This window comes from Emydura macquarii, unplaced genomic scaffold (genome assembly GCF_026122565.2).
Source record: "Emydura macquarii macquarii isolate MOO-44397 ecotype Brisbane River unplaced genomic scaffold, CSIRO-AGI_Emac_v2 contig_3530, whole genome shotgun sequence".
In the NCBI taxonomy this organism is placed as follows: domain Eukaryota; kingdom Metazoa; phylum Chordata; order Testudines; family Chelidae; genus Emydura; species Emydura macquarii.
The window spans coordinates 8717407-8739716 of NW_027133667.1; the positions used below are offsets into that span (position 1 = coordinate 8717407).

General features: G+C 47.0%; 1 protein-coding gene across 1 annotated transcript in view; it reads right to left on the reverse strand.

Moving 5' to 3' along the window:
* Positions 1-8105: 8105 nt before the first annotated feature.
* The window catches only part of LOC137145401 (sodium- and chloride-dependent GABA transporter 1-like), a 38333-nt gene continuing 24128 nt past the window's right edge, over positions 8106-22310 (reverse strand). The window contains exons 9-14 of the mRNA XM_067536117.1: positions 22080-22192; positions 14985-15116; positions 13938-14040; positions 13013-13113; positions 11813-11980; positions 8106-8210 (exon numbers count right to left, since the gene is read on the reverse strand). Coding sequence (XP_067392218.1) covers positions 8106-8210; positions 11813-11980; positions 13013-13113; positions 13938-14040; positions 14985-15116; positions 22080-22192 — 722 coding nt within the window. The remainder of the gene's footprint in view (positions 8211-11812; positions 11981-13012; positions 13114-13937; positions 14041-14984; positions 15117-22079; positions 22193-22310) is intronic.

Here is a 22310-nt window from a genome sequence, read left to right on the forward strand (position 1 = left end):
GCTCCATACTACAGCTAGGCAAAATTTTTCGACCAACACTTTTTTCATCTAAAAACACAGGCTTAGCCTCACAAACATTTTGCAAATTTGTGTCGATTTTGCCCGGTTGTTTCAGTTTAAAGAAGAAGAAGAATCGCAATGACACAGTTTGAATTTTTTGCTTCCAAAGGACGTTGGATAGAAATCTCCTTTAACTTTATTTTTAGAAGTAAAAATAATTTTTAAAAAGCTCAAAATCAAAACGAAGCGTTTCATTTCGGGCAGGTCAAAATATTTAGCTCAAACCCAAATTATTTTTTGTTTAGATTCGCCAAGAATTTTTTTTAAAATTGTTTTTGATTCGACCCCAAACCCTGCCCCTCTCCCCCCAATTTTCCAGAATTGCCAGAGAACTGAAAAATCCATTATTCACCCAGTTCTCCCCCCCCATGCCCCTGGCCTGAGCTGCCATTGCCTCTCATCCCTCCCACCATGTCCCTGGCTGCTCCTTGGCCCTGTGACCACAATACTCCCAGTCATAACAATGAGGTTAGCCCTGTGACATGGATCCTGGACACTACCTCCCAGCCCTGCTGCTTTTGATTGCACACACCCCCTTGTCACACAGCCCTCGCCAGCCCGGTACCAAAACCAGCCCTACAGCGGTGGGAGTCTGTAGTAAGAATCAACAACGCTGGGAAATAGAGGCAGTAATAAATGTAGCCTGTGGGTCCAGTAGACTCTGCACAGCTGGGGGTCATGCTGCATGGTGGTGGCAGCTTTTCGCATTATTGGCTAGTGGCTGAGGCGCAGCCTCAGGAGGCCTGGGGTCTAGTTCCAGCTCTGCTGCTGGACTTACTGGCCGTCCTCTGCAGCATCACTTTTCCAGTCGGTGCCTGTTTCCCCATCCGTAAAATGGGGCTAGTGATATTGACCTTTGAGCCCCTCAGATGGAAAAGTGCCCTGTTATTATTTAACAAGTCAATACCTTGGCCGTAAATAGGTTACAGAGATTCCGGCAGGTCCACACTTCCGCCAGCATAGCTACGTTGCTCAAGGGTGTTAAGAGGTGTGATCCCTGACTGATCTGACTGTGGGGCAAAAAGCCCCCGGCATAGACACAGCTAGACTAGCAAGAGTGGGCTTTCACCAGCATAGATTGTTTTAATTGGGTGGGGGGGGGGGAGGAGGAGGAAGAGGGGCAGGAATTAGCTATACCATTTTGCCAATATAAATTGCATCCACACTGGGACCACTTTGCCAGTATGGTTTATTGGCAAAGCTCTGCTGGCCACACCATCCTTTGGAAGGCCACACCAACCAAGTGTGAAAATACCAACCATGTACTAAACTCAGCTGGGGATACTCCAGACACGGACAGTTCTTGGCTGACAGGATACCACGGACGATGGCTGCCTAGCAGAACCCTTGGCTTTCTTGTTCAGTTCTGGTTCCATCTTGACTATTGAGACCAGGTTCAGTTCTTCTGCCACAGGCCATCTGCTGCTTGCTACGAACAGGTCATCATGGCAGATATGGTCAAGTGCTCATCTTCTCAGACCCCTGCACCACGGACATCTGGTCTCTGGCTTTTGTGAAACACTCAGCAGGACCCATCTGTCTGGGACGTTTTTATAAATCCTCTTTGGCTCAAGTCAGTTTCCCCTCAAACAAGTGTAAGCAGGGGGTGAATGGACTCTCCCCTGCCCATCTGGTACTTGCATGAGCACACCCACCCTGCTTAGCTGCTCAGCATGATGGGATTGCTTTGCTCAAACGATCCCTTTGGCTGGTGTTGGGTTACAAATCACGTTAGTGTTAAATGCAGGGGGAATGAAATGTTGTTCCCCTTATTTTATGAGCAAAGGGCAGCAGAAGTGAGCTTAGCCTGTTCCGATTGAAGGGTCTCTATCATTTGAACTGAACTTGCTAAGCAAGGGGGGTGGGGGAGGTCAGATGCCAGAGGCCAAGAAGGTTGATAGGGGATGGAGACAGGAATTCTTGTGTGGAGGTTGGGGCGCTGCGTAATAGCCCCAGGGATAGTTTTATCTCCCGCTCCCACTGTTCAAAGACAGAGCTAGTTAAGATTCCATTAGGTGTCTTCTGTTTTGTGAGGTGCTCACTAGAGCTGAACTCATCTACTGTGGGATAGCGCTCCTGCCCAGCTTCTTTGGTGGTTCAGTGGTAGAGTTCTCGCCTGCCACGCGGGAGGCCTGGGTTCCACGTTGGCTGGGTTCTGTGCACCCTGTTCTTTGTACTACTGGCCCACGGTATTGTGTGAGCATGGAGGTGAGCAGCCCGGCATGGCTACAGGGGCACATTATGCCTACTCAACACAAGGCTGTGATGGAGGCACTGCAGAGCCACGCTGCCACAAGGGAGGAGTACAATGCTTCCTATACCTCCTGGGGAGGAGAGCCATCATTGCCCACCCCTTGGGAAGGTGCACTGTATGCTCCGGCCTATGGCTGAGTGGGCCATGGCCCTGCCCCTTCGGAATGGACTTGTGCCCATGACAACATGAGCAAGGAGCAATCCCTCTGTCACTGAGTGTGTCTCTGGATCAGTAAAGTTACTCTTCCATTGCACATCAGGCAGTGGGGGAGGGGTCACTTGGGAGCACCTCAACGCATTCTGCCTATCATTTATTTAGCACATTTGGTTTCCATGGGCAACTTCAGTATCTGCGAACACAGCTCAGACACACAGCTCCACGTGGACATCATTGTACAATCTGTCTTGAGGGCAGGATAGCCATGTCGTGTAGGCTGGGTCTGGCCTCCAGTCCCAGCATTTGCTACCACCGAGCTAGGGCTAAGATTAACACGCCCACCATCTGAGTGAAGTAAGAGCAGCACCGATGGTACCAGCACCAGAAATCAAGGCAGACAGGCCGGGATGCTATGGTACAAGCACACACCACAAGGGCCAGGCCTCCTTCACTGTGCAGAGAGGCACCCTGCTTAACTGCCAGTCTGACTTGCGGGTGAGCGGCGCTCCTGGGCCTATGGGCCTGTTCTCAAGATGGCAGCCATTTAAATCTGATTGGAACCGGAGAGTGGGCGAAAGGCAAGAAGGGAATCTGGATGCTGAGGTTCAGTAGTATGTTACTCAGCAAGGCTTTCTGAAACTGGAACACCAGCTTTCCAATACATTCCTTACTTTGTATGCATGAGGTTCATCGTTCATGAGGGATCATAACTTCAAATGGCCCCTGGCTCCCAGGAGCAGACAAAACTATAGGCCATTTGACAGACAGACCAGGATGCGTTCAGCACCCAGACAACAGGAGCCAATCCACTTCTGACTGGAAGTCATCATCCAAGCCTCTGATGGCTGCAAGATCTACACACACGTGCATTAGCACCAGGAATAATTCTCCCTGTTTCTCAGTGCTATAGGATCCACTTATTAGAGGCCTAATTCTGGGCTTCAAATTCCCAGTCTCTGAGTGCTAGAGGTGTCAATACCAGTAGACTAACCAGAGTTCACACTGCTGCCGTAGGATCCAGTGCCAAGGAGTAAGGAATGAATTCTGCAGTGTGATGGACATTGTCCAAATCTCTCACCCTCTCAGAGATGGCTCCTCAGACTCTTTCTCACATGGAGGCCTGGAGGAGCCATATATAGTAATTCTTTCTCTCTATATATACACATAATTTGTCCGAATACCTTGTCGGTTGATATGAAATACCTATGGCGCACACAACATGCATGGCTATGATTTCACATCACACACAAGATGCACACTGAGACCTTTCCAAACACGTCTTTTAATACAGATTTCGAGTACTATAGACTACATCACAGTCCTGCAATAGTCTAGCCAAAGCCTACAGCATCTAGGTTCATGCCATGCAGCTTTTGTACCTTGTAAATGTTACATACATTTTATACAATCAGTGCCATATGTTGGGATGAAAAGATGAGAACATACTTGTGGGACAGCTTTCCACTCCTTGGGGGAGGGGGGGTTGTGCCCCCTTTCTTGGAGAAAGCTGTACTTGTGCAGCTTTCTGCCCATCCCCAACTCTGCACGCTGCTGCTGAGACCCAGGCAGCAATGGACTTTGCTTTAATTTTTTGCAATCCTCAGGAGAATGAGGATTTCAGAGAGGATTTGCTCACAGATCTCTCAATAGCGTCTTAGAATTTCAATTAGGTGACGGGGGGAGCTGGCAGGTGCTGGGGAGCACTGAGGTCAGAGAAAACGCATTAGCTTGTAGGTAAGGCAAGCAAGCGGGAAGGAGGTGCTGCCTGCTTGTTTGTTACGTGCTCTAAGGAATAAGGGAGGAGTTCCCACAACCCGTCCCATAGAAGTGTCCTCTCCTGTGGCCCAAAGGTTAGGAGGGACTAGTTTCAATCAAAAGCAGATCCCAACTGCAACTAAACTCCACAGAAACCTATTACACTGGCACCAGAAACTGGAAAGTAAAAGTGGATGAGCAAAAAGTGGATGAGCAAAAAGGGCCTAAGACCAGGACAAGAGTGGTGCATGAGTTGTATTTCCAAGACATATCGGGCTGAGATCAATCCTTGGGGTGTCATCACTCCTGGCTCTAAACTAGACAGGCAACCTGTGTTAGGTGGAGGTGGGGAGTAGTACTACATACAGTATAAAAGACAATAACAATGATCGAAAAAGAAACTCTGGCTAAGGAGGTCAGTCTATAAACCCGAACGTGTACGAGGAACAAATTCCAGATGGTAAGACTACAAACGCAACCGTGATTGTTGGTAAATGCTGAAAGGTGCAAGATCAGGAAGGGCAACCAAAGCACATCCAGAATAGTGATAGCAAGTGACTCCAACAACCATAAGAGAAACCGGGGCAACATGGTTTGGAGAAACAATTTTTTGGTAGCATCAGAAATGTGTTGCTTGGAATAACTCATTCTGGAGCATGCCAGGGGAAAAGCTATTTTTAATTACTTCTAAGTTAGACACTGGAGTTGGTTTTGACACGTAAGGCCAGATGCTGCAAAATGCTGAGCACTTCCAAGGGGTGCTGAGCACAGGCAACTTCCACTGGGAGATGAGGGGCTCTCTGCAACTCTCAGGAGTGCCCCGCAGTGCCTTTGCAGAACTGGACCCTTGGCTTGATTGAGCCACTGATTAGCAGTGTGTGTGTGTGGAAAGAAAGGAGACAAGGCAGGAGGGGTGGGCGGAGGGGAAGTGGAATGATCACAACTGCAGCTAAACTCCACAGCTGCCTATTACACTGGCACCAGAAGATTAAAAGCAAAAATGGATGAGCAGAAAGTGCCAATCTTAGGACAAAAGCTGCACATAAGTGGTATTTCTGGGACATGGCGGGAAGTGGAAGTAAGAGAATAGGAGGAAAGGAGAGTGAGAGAGAGAAATCAAGAGGAGAGAAAGAGAGGGTCAGAGTTCAGGTTTTGCAGTGATGAGGCCACAAAAGGGGGAGGAAAGAAAAGAGAGGAGAGAGAGAAAAGCTTATGAGCAAAAGGAAGAGGCAGATAAGGCAAGAGGAACAGAGAAGAGAAGGAACAGGGAGAAAAGAAGGAAAGTGAACAAGTGATTAAATCTCATTGAATATATTTTATGAATTGCCTATATGCAGAAACTCACCGGCTGGTCCAGTGCTGGTGCATTTGAAATGATGTTATGGACATTCCACATGCAATACTGCAAATCAGAGAAGTGTTACATGTTTGTGTTACCAGAACCAGACAATAGAAGTGGCAATTTTCACATTTCTTCAGCTATCAGGGGTTTTTGTCCTTGGGATCCCTCCCCTGACCTCGGCTCCAGAAGAACATATGTAATTACAACCTTTCAAAAGCCACTCTTGTGATAACTGCTGAAATTCACTCCAGTTGAAGAGGGCCAACAAGCAAGCACAAGTAAGCATTTTCAGAAATAGTTCATGCTGTTGGATGCCTCCATTTGTGACTTGAAGCATCCTAAAATAGCCAGATTTCCAGAGAGTGAGTGCTCAGCACTTCCTCAAAAATCAGGCCCCTTTGAAGTCTTAAGTTGGCCACCCAAGAATTGAGGTACCCAAAATCACTAGTTACCCTTGAAAATCATGGCCTATATTTTGAGGGCTTAAGTGGGTCTTAAGTGACGCACAGATCCAAGTGCTGGCCCTCTGTGCAGATGTCAGTTTCACACAAGCAAAAGCAAGTTTTAGATTCATTGGACTTAAAACAAAAAAAACCCAACCAACCTTGCAAATTGTGTCATAAGAGCAGGACAAGGTGGAAACACTGGAGGAAGTGGGTGTGGGGTGATCCCTGACCCAAGTGTTGGGATTACTGCCTAACAATATTGCAGGACATAGGAGCTACTCTTCCATCAGACCTTGGCATGAAAGACAGAGGGCGATTCCACTAGTAGAATGTAAATTGTATGGGCTAATCCATGGAGAAAGTGCTGGGTGCAGGAGGGAGCAGATCCACTGGGAGGGCAGAAGGCAGGGGCTGCTCTGTGGGCTTTGGGTCTGCAGATTGCACTATAGGGAGAGCGCAGGGAAGAGGATCTGCTCCATAAACAAAGTGTAACATGGGGGCTGCTCCAACGGCAGAATACAGAGCACAGGTGTGTGTGTGTGTGTGAGGAGGGGCAGGGAGTTTTGACCCCATTCCCTTCCCTCAAACACCATCTAAGGGAACCATCTAATGCCATGCCGGGATGTAGTGGGATGGAGTAAATCCAAGCCCAAAACCTCTAGCTAGATCAGGACATTCTGACCCCATTCCCTTCCCTGCCCACTTCAGGATCTTGCCTGAGCCCTTCCCACAAGATACCTGTTCCCTTTTCAGACTCTGTGAACTGATTTACTCTCCACTGAAAGTGGGTTTGAAAGTCAGCAGAGCTGCCATCCCTGGTGAAACTCGTTACATGGTCACTGGTGCATAGCTAAGAAAGAGACAACTCCAATTCGTACGGTTATAGACGTCACTCTTCAGACACACCGGAAGGTGTCCCCACAGGAGGGTCATTTTGGGGCTGTCACTGGTGGAGCAGTGCTCTTACACCTGACTGGGCTCCTATCTGCTGGTCATATAATGTTGGGGTCTTAGGTGCATTAGAGCACTAGGGCAAGTGAAAATAACAGCTTCCAGGCCGTATCTGGCTGAAGTCACAAACCACCTGCTCTGAAATGACTTTGTAACCTAGAAATATGGCTTCAGTGCCAGTTCTTACTTTCCTCTGGAGCTCTCACCTCTCCTCCAACATCATCTACAACACCACAGTGCCCTCCGTGCCGTGCTGGGGGACTACAGGATAAGATATGTCTGGGTCAGTGCCTAGGAGAGGATGAAGGGTGGTACCTCCAGCAACATACACCCCGTTGGTACCATGATGACGTTTTAGAGAATAGATAGTAGATATGGCACATACAGCACCGTCGGACACCACAAAACACCATGCCAGGGTATGTAGGGATGGAGCATGTCCACATTATCAGGAGGTCTCCTCCACTAGTACAAGAGAACCTTATATCTAAGGCTCTGTATAAGTGACTTCTAATAACAATAATAATAATGCCATGTTAGTGGCTGAAGAACAGCAGCATAGCACCCCTAATGCCTTTCTTGACAACTGGGGGGTATCCAGTAGCCACCAATAATCTCTATTCCTGTTTGGTGCATCCATTATATAGCACCATAGGACTATTTTATTCATGAAAGTTGTTTTATGCTAAATCAATTGATAATCATCTGAAATTTGAATCCATAGCCAAAATGCAGCTGGTTTTATGCTATGACAGCCTTGCTGTTCATTAGAGGGTGCTTGGTAGACTTCTGTATAGAAGAGGGGCTGAAAAATGCATCGAACAAGAGTCACTGAGAAGTTATTGTTGTTCAGAAAATACTATCTCTGGTCAGCAGAAGACTAGGGCCTGGAACATTCTTTTCGGCCACTGTGGATTGGGATCATGAATTACGAAGACAGTCACTGCACATTGTCCTTATGGAGGTTAAAACAGAGTCTCGATCAACTGGGGTGGGAGGAAGTGCCATGAAAGGGCTCCTCTGTTAGGACCTTCCCATGAAACCAACGGTGGAGTTGGGGACACACAAGCAGTGCCAGAGGAGGTCAAAGGGCAATGGCATGAGCAGCTACAGAGCAGGATGAAGAGGTTCTGCCCTCTGCCTAGACAGCAGCATCAGAGACTCTCCCATTCAGTGAGGTCTTCGGTTTTAGTCCATTGTTCTGAACATTCGCCTCTTGCGTGGGCTGAGTCATCTGCTGAAAACGCTGTCCAGGAACAAACAAAGATTACAGGAAGGACACAAGTACACAGGGAAAAACTAGGAGACACTTCCACCACCACCACCACCATCACCTCCCCACTTGGTGTGTGGCTGATGCTCAAGATCACCACCCCCCTTTGCAATTTGAAGAGATGTCCCTAGTTACAGCCAAAGGGCTACCATGGGGATAGTGAACACTGAAGGTGGCTAGGACAATTGCTCCAGATTGGCAATTGCCTCCATTTGGCAGTGGAATTGATTCCCCTTCGCTCTTCTCTTATACACAGTGCTTTGTTCTGAATTACAGAGATGACCGTTGAAAAGTAAGATAATAGTTACCACACAGTAGCACCAGAGGGGTAGCCGTGTTAGTCTGGACACAGCAAAAACAACGAGAGTCCTGTAGCACCTTAAAGACTAACAAATTTCTGCGGGCATAAGCTTTCGTGGGCTACAACCCACTTCATCAGATGCATGAAGTGGAAACCACAGATAGGAGGTGTATATATGTTTAGAGAGGCTCTCCTGCCATTCATGTGCTTCTTTCTTACATTCATGCTCAGTAGGATCAAAATGGCTTATAATCTTTCCTGTCTCTCCAAAGCACTTTATTCTGCATTGACATCTAATTTCCCTCCAGCGTCAGCTCGGCTCTGTTACAAACTAATCCTCTCTCTCTCTTTCACACACACTCTCCCCATCTCCCTACTGCCACCTGCTGTTCCCTGCGAGACAAGTGTGATGGCTCAGAGAGGCCGGGGGCCTGGGTGTGCGTGTTGGCTGCCTCTGATAAAAATGACATTCCACTGAGCGGGCAGAACGGTCAATGCACGCGAGGAAGCAGAGTCAGAGAGAGCGAGTGAAGGGAGGGAATGGCAGATAGAGGCCCATGGCACGGTTGTTTTTTTTTTCTAATTCCCATTGTCTGACATTGCCAGTATGCACCGGATGCTGAGAGAGCGCGCTTTGAGCAACAGAATAGAACAGCATTCCATGGGCCTGCAAGAAAGGGATTCAAAGGAAATGTGGACAGTTGCTTGGACACCAGGTGGGATCTCATGTTACAAAGGGAATCAGAGGCTCAACTACAGGGATGTGATATCCTTCATCGCTTGGAATAGTACATGTGACCCTGTTGGAGTCAGCGGAACTCCCTGGGCAGCTGGATGCTACTCGGAGTGAGTCAGGGCACCACAGCATGATCCGGCTCCCAGTGAAGTCAAGAGAATGCTGTCAGCAGCGTCCATGGGAATAAGATCGGAACCAGACACAAGGAGGAACTGATGCCCAGGTTCGGAGGCAAGAAGGCATTTCCTCCCATAGCACATACATTACCAGGGAAGGGTGTGGGGGAAGGGAGCACTGTGGAGCACTGAGCAAGGATCATCAGTTAGGATTAGAGATGCGTCGGAGCTGCAATATTTGGATCCAGATCTGGATTTCAAACCTCGGATCCTCGGTTTTAATTCAGGTGGTTTTCTTTAGTCAGGATCAAGTGGATACATCCCATTCTCCATGCAATCAGTTGCAAAGGAGAGGGGCCATTTGTTTAACTTACTCATTACCTCCCCTATTTATCTTCTGGGTTTCCTTATTTATTGGCCATACATAAACTCCCATTTAAGTCTCTTAGCACTGCTGGCTTGACCCCACAAACTGACTCCTAGCTCAGCTGCAGGAACCCTCACACACTGATCTAGACCCAGTGAAAGGAACCCCAAACTGACCTAAAATGAATAACAAGAACCTCCAACCAGACGTGAGATTCAAAACTGACACAACGTCAGCAGCAGAGACCTCCCAAGTTAATATATGTCTAAATGCAGGAAACTGCAATGAAGTCAGATCGCATGGCAGGCACTCCAGATATGAGCTGGGCTCAGAGAGAGGAAACCTAAAATTGATCGTGGGCAACAACTGGAGTCAAGATAGGTCAGTCTATGTATTATCCAAAATGTGGGCTTCCTATGTTCTCAACATACTGCATGGAGTGCAGAGTTTGGCTGTGCCCTCAGACACACACAGCGGTGGGGAGGTGAAGTCATAGGTAAGCAGCACCACATTGATTTGTTCTGCCTGTGCAATGCAGGAGATGGTGTCAACATGGAGATTTGGGGCACAACTTTCTGAAGACCGAACGTAAACATTGCAAATGAGATCGTAACAGTAATTACTAGATAGCTCTGCATGATACGCAGAGAACCACAGTTCACTGCTCCCTAAGGGCCTGATCCAGTGCCCTACCTGTCTAACACAATGGAGACACCTGAGTGAGTACAGAATGTGGTGCCAATAGGAGGAACAAAAGGCTGGGTTTATGCATGAGCCCCCACAATCCTTAAGGTCACCAGAACTCCAGAGAGCTCTAAAATTGGGCTGCAGTGGGGATTGCTCGCTTTAATTCTCAACATGATGTGCAGCCTATTGAGATCAATAGAGAGAAGGGTAACACTGTGGAACTGCCTTTGACTGAATTTCTGCTTCTGACCCAAAGGAAAATAATATTATGGTGAGATCAATATTGGTGCAGCGTTGGGACCGCTCTCTCTCTCTCACTTTCTCTCATTTTTAAAGTGAATTGAATGCTGGTGAAAGCTATGAGACTGACAGCCCTTTTTATCCATGAGACAGCCAGCTCCAGTGCAAAACTCCCTGACCAATAGGCCTTGGCTCTGAGCTAGTTCAGACGTCATGCTTATTCAGTGCCTGGCCTCTCTGCTGAGATTGCCAGTTAGTGACATTCACAATTAGAGCTCTGCGGGAACCGGAATTTCCACAATTTCAAAAATACGCTTTCGTTCCAAACTGGAACAAAACAGAATTTAGAAATTTCCCATGAAACAAGATGGATGAAAAGTTTTTGTTCTAGGACAGTCAAAAACATTTCCTTTCAGTTTTGACTTTTTTTACAAATATATTTTTTATAATATAAAATAAAAATGCAAAGTTGTTTTGAAATGAGAAAGTATAATGTTCCGTTCTGAAATTGTCAAACCAGAATGTTCTGACCTTATCAAACCGCATTATTTCAATTCCTTTTTTTCAAAACAAAATTTTGTCAGAACCAGCATGTTCCCTTGGAAAGTTTTATTTCTGACAGAACAGCCTTTTCCAATGGAGAAACATTCTGTTGGAAGATTTTCAGCCATCTCCCCATGTAACAGGGACGTGATGACGTGGACAGCAGTCTGCTAGGAATGGGAATAAGATTCCACCGACTTGTTTCACATACGACACCAAACAGGAAGGAGACGGTAACAATTTTTGGAGACTGCTGACCTGTGAGGGATTGTAGCCAATGTCCGAGAGGGAGGTGGCACTTATTTCTTTACTCCAATCCCCTATCCATTTGCCCCCTGTAAAGAAGGTCTTTCCATTGGTTTATATGGAATGTGCTGTGCTGGAGGTAGCAGAAAGCTTAAGGAGCAGAATTGAAGAGTGCAGAAGGTGTTGGGGGATGAGGAGGGAGTATCTGGAAAGCCTTGATTTACAAAGGCCACAGGAGTCACTGTCATGACACAGGGACTGTGTGAAGTGGGCTGCCGGTGGGAAATGCCCCCTGGACAGATAATTGAGCAGAGACAGAAGTTGCTGAGTTGCTCTTACCTGCCTGATGGTCCCCTCTGAGATGAAGAAGTAGTACAGCATATATCCTGGAATCAGCACCATGGAAGATAGAGCCATAAGCCAGCCAATACCCTGCCCCCATGGGGGATAGACATATTTGCCCAAACTCAGAGGGGTCATTTCAACAACACTGAAGATGAAAACACCCTGCGGAAACAGAACCAGTGGTCACAGCATAGCATGGCAGAAGTGGGAACATTCATTAACTTTGTCCTTCATTCGAGAGTACCCTAAATTCTTGCTGTGAGTTATAGTCAATAATCTGCATCAGTCCCAACAGCTCCTCCTCCAAAAGCCAGGGCTCCCGCACCGGTCCCAACAGCGCCTCCTCCAAAAGCCAGGGCTCCCGCACCAGTCCCAACAGCCAAAACTGCCACACCATTCCCAACAGCTCCCACCTTCCCTCAGCCAGGGCTCCTGCACCACTTCCAGCTGCTCCCTAGATGAGTCTCTAATCTATTCATTCCACCAGACATTGTTTCTACCCCATTCCTACAGCAATTCTGGTCGAGAGGGGCTGAGAATGCAATAGTAATGATTTCCTCATGGTCAGTGCCCCTCAACTCCCCTGCCCTGATCACTGCACTTAACCTCTCCCTTCTGCTGCACCCTGCACTCCTGTACCATTTCCTAAACAGTTTCCTCTGAGCTGATTCTCAGGAGCTAGGAACTTCCCTCACTAGCATTCCTGCGGCAATCCCAAGAGCGCCTCCTGCGGGGAGAGGAAGGACTGGAGAAGGGGAGCACAGCTGAGAGCTCATTGGTGCCAATTCTATTGTATCCAACAACTCCTCCTGCTGGGGGAGGCTGGAGCTAGAGTGGCCGAGAGCTTTCTCCACAGCCAGCAATGATTTGTAAAGTAATAAATCAGCAGTTTAGCTTCTGGCATATCAAACACAGGAGTAAAATATTACTAATGGCATGTTCTCAGCCAAGCTACCCCCTCTTTTCTGAGAGTCTGTTGCAGGGATTCAGGTAGGAGAATAAAAGAGGTTCTCCATATTTCTTTTCCTTCCAGTCACCTTGACTCGTCTTAGGACCAACTTGCATTTAACGCCAGATCTGGATTTGGATATAAATTACCTAGATTAAAAATCTAGTGCTTCCCGCACCCACAGAATTATCCCAGCGAGCTGGCCCTTCTAGATCAGCCTCTCTAAACAGTTGCTTTGTTCTCACCATGCAGACGAGGGGAGTGAAAAAGACCCAGCAGAGCTTCCACCAGCTGCAAGGTTTGTAGCCAATCATCTCTTCAATGTTCTTGTAAAATCTGTTCACACCTACAGTGAGAAATGTGTGTTAACAGGATCAATGATATCTCAGCATCATTCTCATCAGCTCTGTCCAGTGACCCAGGATAGGCCAAGAACAGGAGGAGGAGGACAATGTGAGGTCAGAGAGGAAAGCAGGGATTTAAGGTCAGTGTGGAGAAGTGTAACACCCACTCCACAGGGAAAAAACAGGCCATTGGCAGATACTGGTCTGGATCTTAATGGGGTCTTGGATAATTTTATGACTGCAAAGAACATCTACAGCTTCCCAAGCTAAGACAATGATAGTAATCAAGTAGCAAAGTAATCGAGTAGCAAAGTAATCAAGTAGCAAAGGTCTAGATCATAAGATAGAGATCTTATCATAAGATAGAGGTCATAGATTAACCTCATAGGGTCAAGAAGGAATCCCCCAATACCCCAGCATTGCACCATTGGATGGGCAAGTTATTGAAGATGCTGGTCTCCCTCTGAAGCATCAGGAATTGGCCACTGCCAGGAGACCAGGGCAGAAGGGAGACTCAGCAGTCAGATTTGGCCTAACTAATTCTAAGTTCGTATCATACCCCTGAGAAATCCAAATCTAGAGACCTGTGCCTATGTCAGTTTGCATGGGAATCTCTGTGACTGGGTGCTCATCTGAGCGGCAGTCTGAGGAAGCACAATGAATCTCTCCCCAGGGATTTTCAAAAGCTTTCAGCCAGTGTCGGCCCAACGCTATAGTCAACTGTCGATCTCCCACCGACTTAAATGACTAGTACTTAGGGCTTTTGAAAATGGCACCCTCTGTGCCTGTAGACAAGAAGCAATGAGACAAGGTGGATTGCACTTACCATAACACCAGGAAATTGAGATGGTCTCAAAGAAGACGAGGAAGAGAAGACACATGCCGCTGGCTGAATAATAATCAAACAGCTTGAAGACATAAATGCCACCCTGAGGAGACAAAGCCACGGGATGAGTACAGCCTGGGTATGGAGCTGAGGATTAATATCCTCAATACTTTTATCTAATCATTCTGCCTTCGTATGTTAATTTCCTTAGCCTATGGAAGCCACCAGAGATGCATCATTTTGTTATAATCTAATTCCTGCCATTTTAACAGATGAGCCCAGGGATGTGGCCAAGGAGTGAGTGTTCAGGCCTGGCTGAGGGTGGGGAGAGAAGCAGGATTCTCACCTGTCGTGTAAGGTGAAGCCACTTTGTAAAATGAATCCATTCTGTCTCTCCTGCTGAACTTCAGATGCCTCTGCAGATGTTCCCCGTTCTGTGACTCAGCCGGCATGAAGTCACAACGTGGGAAGTCCACACACTGGCCTCCGTGTCACTGAGCTGGGCTCTGAAGTCCACACCCTAGGCCTCACTGCCATACCTCCAGCATTCATATTTCTGCATTAGCTCACTCACTGGGGCATGTAAACATGGAGTCTGGGCCTTAGGGTCACTGGCCTGGAGTTCCACCAGCTTGGGTGACCAGCTAGCAAGTGTGAAAAATCAGGACACTTTTTGGGGAGAGTGGGGGGGGGGGGAGAAGAGGGGATATAGTTGCCTAGATAAGACAAAGCTCTTAATATCAGGACAGTCTCGATAATATCAGGATGTCTGGTCACCTTACCACCAGCTCAACTGATCTGCTTTTTTTTAGGTTTATCTCAGTCCTCTGCTTAGAACATGTGTCATACTCCAGGGAATAAGCCTTCCCTGCAAGCGACGGGCAGTGAGAGCTGACAGGATGGGCAGAGCCCAGAGCAGCAGCAGCCCTAGTGTCTTTCGTAGACAATGGCCTTTCCCCTATGCTTCACCTGCTGCTGTTATATAAGGAGGTGGATAGAAAAGCGCCAGGGACAGGACAGGAGCTGGGAGCGAGTAGTTAGAGGCACCTGGGTGATGTTGGAGAATCCGATAATGTAGGAGATAAGACAGACCACAGCAATGAAGAGCTTCTTCCTGGTTCTCAGGAGATAGGGATACTCGTCCAGCAGAGCTGTGATGAACCCCTCCACAGTGCAGAACTGCAGGAGGAAACACACACACAAATACATCCCCATCCACTGCATTCCCTTGGAACACTTCCTCCTCGTCCCCCCACTCCCCAGTGTAGTGCCGCTTCCCTCCCCTCTGGAGCACACAACACCTCTCAGCCTGGATTTGTGTCACTTCGTCTATCTCTGTGGCCGACTGCTGCTTCCCTGCTGCCTGGAAGCGGTGGATGACCTCACCTACACCTCATTTCCCATGAGAGCTCTAGCATGTAGTAATGATGTGGAAAAGCCACCACACACGTTTGTGTGTCAAAATCTGTTCCTTCCTCTTGGATGCAGGTGTTCCCACAGGTAGCTGGATAATGATGGGTGTTGGAAGTGAGGGGGAGGGTGGCTGAGAGAGAAGACTGGATATGCCAAGTCACAGGGGAGAAAGTGGAGGAAAATCGAGAAGGGCATAGGAATGGGAAAACCACCGAGTGCGGGAAGATATGGGTGTGGAAAGCTGAGGGTAAATGGAAAGAGTATCAGGGAAAGGGAACTGGAAGTCACTTCAGATTAAGAGGGGTGTATGGGAAGTCCCTTTGGTATGGGAGGATGGGGAAGTGGGCACAGGAAGTCACTGGAGTAGATGTGCATGCGGGAAGTCACAGGGGACCGGGCAGAGGCATTGTGTGAGGAGCGGAGGAGGGGGGGAAGGAAGACTGAAGCAGTAAATACAGGCGGGACGTACACCTCGTCACATCCTAACCAGAACACATGGAACACACCGGAAGAAATGGCCACATTGTGTGAGGCTGCTAGTGCGAGCCCCATAACATGGCCACTTGTTTTATGGCATTTATTAACACATCGGATCTAAGCTCTCAAGCAGAAGCATGGTCTAGTGGCTTGAGCACTGGGCTAGGAATTGAGAAGCCCCAAGGTCTAATCTTGACACTGACTTACGGTGTGACCTTGGGCAAGTCATGAAGGCTAAAATTTTCAAACCTGGGTGCCTAAAGTTAGACACCCAAACAGAACATTTAGGCAGCTAAATAAAGTTGCCTGATTTATAGCAGTGCGAGCACCTGCAGCTCCCACTGACCAATGGGAGCCGTGAGTATTCAGTCACCGTCAATAGCAGGCCATTGCAGTGTTTCCTACGCTTAGGTTGTGCGTGTGCTGAGACCACTGCCTATTGTGCTGCCCAGTAGTGTCTCCTTGTTTTCTTGTACTCCCCCCATCTGCTTGTATCCAGCTGTTATTTCTTCTTGTGTAATCAGATTATAAACTCTTTGGGGCAGGGACATCTTGTTTTGAGTTAGTGCAGCACCTAGCACAATGGGATCCTCAAGTCCATGACTGGGGCTCCCAGGTGCAAAGATAATACAAATAATAATATTGTCATTGTTCTGCGTTCTTTTTTTCTTTCTTTCTTTCTCTTTACAGTTGGTTTTATATGTTTTCTGAAATGTTTCATTTTTCTCAGTATATTGTGTATCTTCATTATTCCTGTCACTTTTCTAGTAGAGGCGTCTGCCCTTCACCCCAACCTGACTGTGGTGATCCTGTTTTTTCCCTACGGTTTTTATTTTCATTCCTTTTCCTCTACCACCTTTTTTCCCCCCTTTCCAGGGTCTGGTCACTCCATCGGTTGTGGGGCAGGAGAATTAGTATAATATTGATTCGCTGACAGGCTGACACCTCACACTGATTAGCAAGAAAGTTTTTCCACAGACCAGGGTTCTGCTATCCCCACGACAGGGTACAAAGAACCTTTATTGGCTTCAGTGAGAGCTACTTGCATCATGCAGCAGAAGGACAGAGCCCAAAGGGAATTTAATTGCAGAAAAACAGCTGTTCAGCAGACAGGCTTGTGACTGGGTGTTTCTGCTCTGCAGGACTCTGATCCCATCAGCGAGAAATGCTCAGGAATAACCTGTAAGAGATGGCATCACATGGGACACACACTGGCTTGGAGTCACAAAGCTCCACTAACTCCCCCGCTGGAGCAAATGCCTGACCTGGAAACTGGTTGTTTAAAAGAATCATTAGCATATTATGCAAAAGGGTCTAGACACAAGAGAACTAAACCCGAGAGACAGAGTGAAAACAAGTGTGCATGTGTGTAGCAACGTGTGCCACTGCAGCTGTGAATAAGAATTTGCAACGTCCCTTGCAGCACAAAGAGACATGATTTAGTTGTAGTAAATATACAAAGGATTCTTTACTGAGGCTACTGGATACAGACAGACCCTGTTATTCCCCCTGACTCTCCAGCCTAGTATACACTTACCCGGAAATTCGGCAGCAGCGGACGGGAGTTACGCAAGCTACGCGGAGTAGCTTGCATAAAGCCAGTCGACTTGAACCTAACTTCCCTTTAGCGTGCCGTCTCCACTGCGCTGTGCTGACGGGAAATGCGGTCCCGTCAACAGAGCACTACGCCTTTTGAGGAAGTGGTTTAATTGAATCGACTTCCGCATTGATTGAGCAGGTCTTCACTTCCGCTCGATCGAACTGAAGGTGGCGAATTTGCTGCCGTCAGTGTGTGCATCCAGCTGCGTGTGCTGCCTAGTGCCACCAAAAGCAGTTCTCTTGAAGCCCAGGCTGAATCCCTTCTCTGTCCTCCCTACACAGACCCCGAGTTAGGGCCTGATTCAGCAAAGTTCTTAAATACATTCAGAACTTTTAGCACATGCTTAAGGGCTTTGTTGAACAGGGATGGACTGAAGCATATGTTGAAAATTAAGCATAACTCTTCAACCTTAGCTTCCTTCCCAAACTTGGATGTTCCTCTAGAACCAGCTCTGTCCTCTCTCCTGGGAACCACTCCCACCTCCCTTCTACTCCAGGTGCAATAATGAACTGCACCTGCCACAATGAGCCAGCAGAACATCAGTAGCTTTTTGAAGGGTTCTAACACCTGTTAAGGGTATGGTTTGACACAGGAGCCTTACCACCTTGCTATACCTGTCCTGGACTGGGCTGCTGTCTCTCCTGTAGAATATGTTGGCTGTGCACAACCAATATTTTATGAAAACAGGGGACCCTAATTTTCAAAACCAACAGCCTGAAGTACGTGTGCACTTGCACACTTGCAGTTGTGCGCTCAGTTTTCGTAACACATGCAGATCAGGAGCCTGTGTATACTAATGACTAGCCAGGCACCTACCTACCTATTTGCATGCACAGTTATTACTGCATGTGCAAATGTAGGCATATTTTTTGCATGCAGAAACCAGCAGCATGGGTTACACACTATAGGTGTAAATCATATATAGAATAAGTACATCTCCAGTATGCAGACAGAAACCCTCAACATTTATTTATCTGTATTTTTCTAACTACTTGTTTTGCTTTTGATGCCGCATGCACCCCTCCGGGCACTGACATCCCCCAAAGAGCTCTCTGCCCTCTGAGACTGACAATCATACGGGACAGCAAGACATTCATGTGATATTTGACGAGCAAATGCATCAGTAATTCTACACAGTGCTTAGGAGACTTATTGCCATGTATCGGACTACTTACGAGAACAGAATGAATGATCCATAAAGAAGAATTATTTCAGTGAATTTAGCTACTTTGGGAACATTTACTCATTATTTGAGACGTTTTGCCAAATAATATCTGCAATACGTCCTGTGTGAGCATTCAATATGTGAAACTCCAGCAGGGTTGATTAGATTTGATTAGGACACAAGGTGTGACAGTTTGGGGAATATGTCTGTGTCTATTTATTAATTCCACATGGTTTTATGAACGCTATTTGTAATTGCAACCAGTTTGTAATCGTAGATCACATCATCCATTTTGCAGCATTTCGTAGTGGAGAGGCTATGTAGGGGTGAGGGCAGGGAAGGAGGAAGATGTGGCAGAGCAATCAACAGCCATGAACACAGATAGAATTTTCTCTGATCACACAACAGGGTTTCTGTCAGCGGGGCCTTTGGCTTTGAATGGACTCTTTTCACAGAAATTTGTCTGGGGAGAAGAGGGAGCTAGAATCTATCCCCCCATCTAATCTAGTCTTTTTTAAAGGTAGCTGCTTTCTAAGCCAAGGAAGCCAATTCATCGCCAGAAAAAGGAGACAAGGGGGAAAGAGTGGAGGAAGGAGGGACTTTACCTCCCTTAAGGCCTTGACCCAAACCCAGGACTCTCAGAGAAAACTCTCTTGTGCTTTTTAAGAGTAAGGGGTGTGGGGGTTGTGTTTAAGAAGTCCCTTTGCTAAGCTTGTGTTTCCTTGTTTTACTGCCATGTTTCCCTGAAGAGGTTAACTAGAAACCAGAGCTCCCACCACCAGATGGTGTCTGCATAGAACTTGTCTAAGGCCTGGTTTACACTTCAAATTTAGATCAACATAGCTACTGTGCTCAGGGGTGTGAAAAATCCACACCTCTGAGCACCATAGCTATGCCAACCTCACCCCGATGCAGGCGCAACTAGGTTGATAGAATTCTTTCATCAGCCTAGCTACCGCTGTGCAGGGAGGTGGCTTACCTACAGCAACAGAAAAACCCCTTCTGTTGCTGTAGGAAACAACTACAACATGGCTACTATCTCACTACCTGGACCCAGGGCTAGGAAGCATGAAGGATTCAGTGATCCGATCCCATCACAATGGGCTGGTGTCCCTCCAGACAGTGGGACTAGACCAGGCCATGACACAAGGTTTCCTACAAATAGTGGGCTTTCTTCTTCACTGCTCCATATGCACAGAATGCGTGTCCTGAATTAACTGGGAAAGACACTACCATCATCCCCTTCCAAACCCACTGCTTCTGTAAGCCTCTCAAGGAGTCACCCAGTGTCTGGTGATTCAGGTAGGTCACGCAGGAATCGCTGGTTTTATTTAATTGGATAAAGTCAGCTGACTTGCCTGTGTCTGTAGTATACCAGTACAATACGGCCAGGAGTCTTACTGGAGCCTGTAGGTGCTACTGCAGTACAAATAAATCCCAGTGCTATGTGTGTCCTTTGACTGCATGAGTGGTATCTCTTGGAATCAGGTTTCCTAGCTGAATGCTCACCATTACTATTTCCAAATTCACCTTCTATAAATATTCTCTAGTATTTACTTAAAATTTCCCTTGTACATGAACATTCCAGTCAGCAAACTCGTACACCAGACACCAAACAAATAAGGGGCATTGGAGAAGCAGCAGGAGCCAATAGATGGGAAACTGGCCCAAGACTCAAGAGACCTGGAATTTATTCCCAGCTCTGCCATTCACCTGCTGGGTGACACTTCATCTCCCTGTACTTCCATTTCCCCTCACATCTACTTTCTGTCTTGTCTATTTGGATTGTAAAATCTACAGAGCAAGGACTGTTTTGTTGGGTTTTTGCATTTGCACATGCTAAGCACAACAAAGGCCTGATCACGGTTGGGTTCTCTCAGGACTACCCTAAGGCAAATGATGATGAACAGAACAGGAGGAGATTCAGGTCTTTAAACATGTGCACATTCATAGATTTGAGGTATTCACCCAGGTCTGCTGTTTACCCAGAAATGGCTTTTTTCAGGCACCTGAGCTTGCCTAATGCTGCATTCCCATCCCAGTTCAGCGTGTTCTCTTTGTGCTGAGGAGAACGCGAGCTCTCTGTCTTGTTACCGACCCCAACCAGAAGAGAGTTTTTACGGAATTAATAGGTAGGCTACCTGGCTATTTTGGTACGCAAGTTATCAAAAATTATGTAAGTGATCATGTGCAAAATACATAAGTACCATCCGGTCCCTTCTTTTTTGGTGTGTGGGGGTTGGGATCTTCTAGTACACCCTAATATTTTCCCCTCTGCTTCCCACTCCAGTGGCCTCACAGGATTTTCATGGAGAGCCATGATTCATATTCCTATGACAGGAAAGAGGTCTGGATGTAGCTCCTCCGGAACCTGGCCGCCAGCACCAGCCAGACACTGTGCTTGCTCCTCCATGAAATTATCAGCCGCTTTTATCCAGGGTGCTTGAGAAGCCAAGAAAACTTTCCCAGCCGTTAGGGTTGTTTCTTTTTTACTAGAGATGGGGCTGAAGCGAAACACTGAACACTCCCAAATTCTGGAAGAGTTCATAACCAAATCCTTGCTCTGTACTTCTGCCCTATCACTGTTCTTTTTTGAAATGTGGCATCTTAGCATTGCACCAGCACATTGTGATGCAATTGATTCTTCACACATCACATAGACCTGCTCTTCCCCAGGCTCAGGACTACAGTGCTTCTGAAACATGGAATTTACATCCCAAATTGGGGACGACAAACTGAAAAAGCGAAACTTTTCACAGAATAGGAGACTATGGTGCATGATGGGATATGTAGTCTCCCCAAGGAATCGAGCCCATATAGAGGAGAATGAAAGCATAAGATACCTAAACTACAACTCCCATGAGGCACCATGGCAGCTCAGGTGGATGCAAATTAACATCTGCATTTTTCACTGGAATGAAAAAGAACTTTCAAAGGAGACGGACAGGAAAATGGTGGTCACACTTTTTAAGACTGCCTTGTTTTGCTGGTACACAGAATATTGATCATTACTATTACCATTATTGATTTATACCACGGTACTGATTAGAGGTGCCAGGCAGTGATCAGGCCCCATTGTGCTCGGCGCTGTACACACACAGAATAAAAAGATGGTTCCTGTCCCCTACAGCTTACAGGGCCAGAGCTCATCAGCAAATGGGCAATCACCCCACAAATGACTTATTATATGGCTGTGACTGAAAGTCTATAGGAGATCAGCCACAAAAGATTTGCTATAGGAATGGGACTTATTAAGGCGAGACGGGAGGTCACCCCACATACAGCTGGTTATATGGACAAGGTTCATCGGGGGTACAGGAGATCACCCCACAAAAAATCTGCCCAGAATAGAAGGACTCATTGTTTAGTGTGAGAAATCACCCTATACAGGACTGACCATAGACAGATAGACAATTATCATCCGGGGCTGCTCTTATCTAACCATAACTTTACTTCTTACCCCACTTTCCCCCGTGTGTTGTCTCACCTGGCTGTCGAGGCCTAACATCATTAACATGGAAAAGAAGAGAATTGACCAGAGAGGGGACATGGGCAGCTGCGTGACGACCTGTGGGTAGGCGAGGAAAGCCAGTCCTGGACCTAACAGAATGAAAATATAGTTTAGGTTTGTAAAATTGAAGAGTATATGTTTGTAAAGCACTGTAACGACACGACATGTCAGAGCTCAGTGCAACTATTAAACCAAGAGATGGTGACA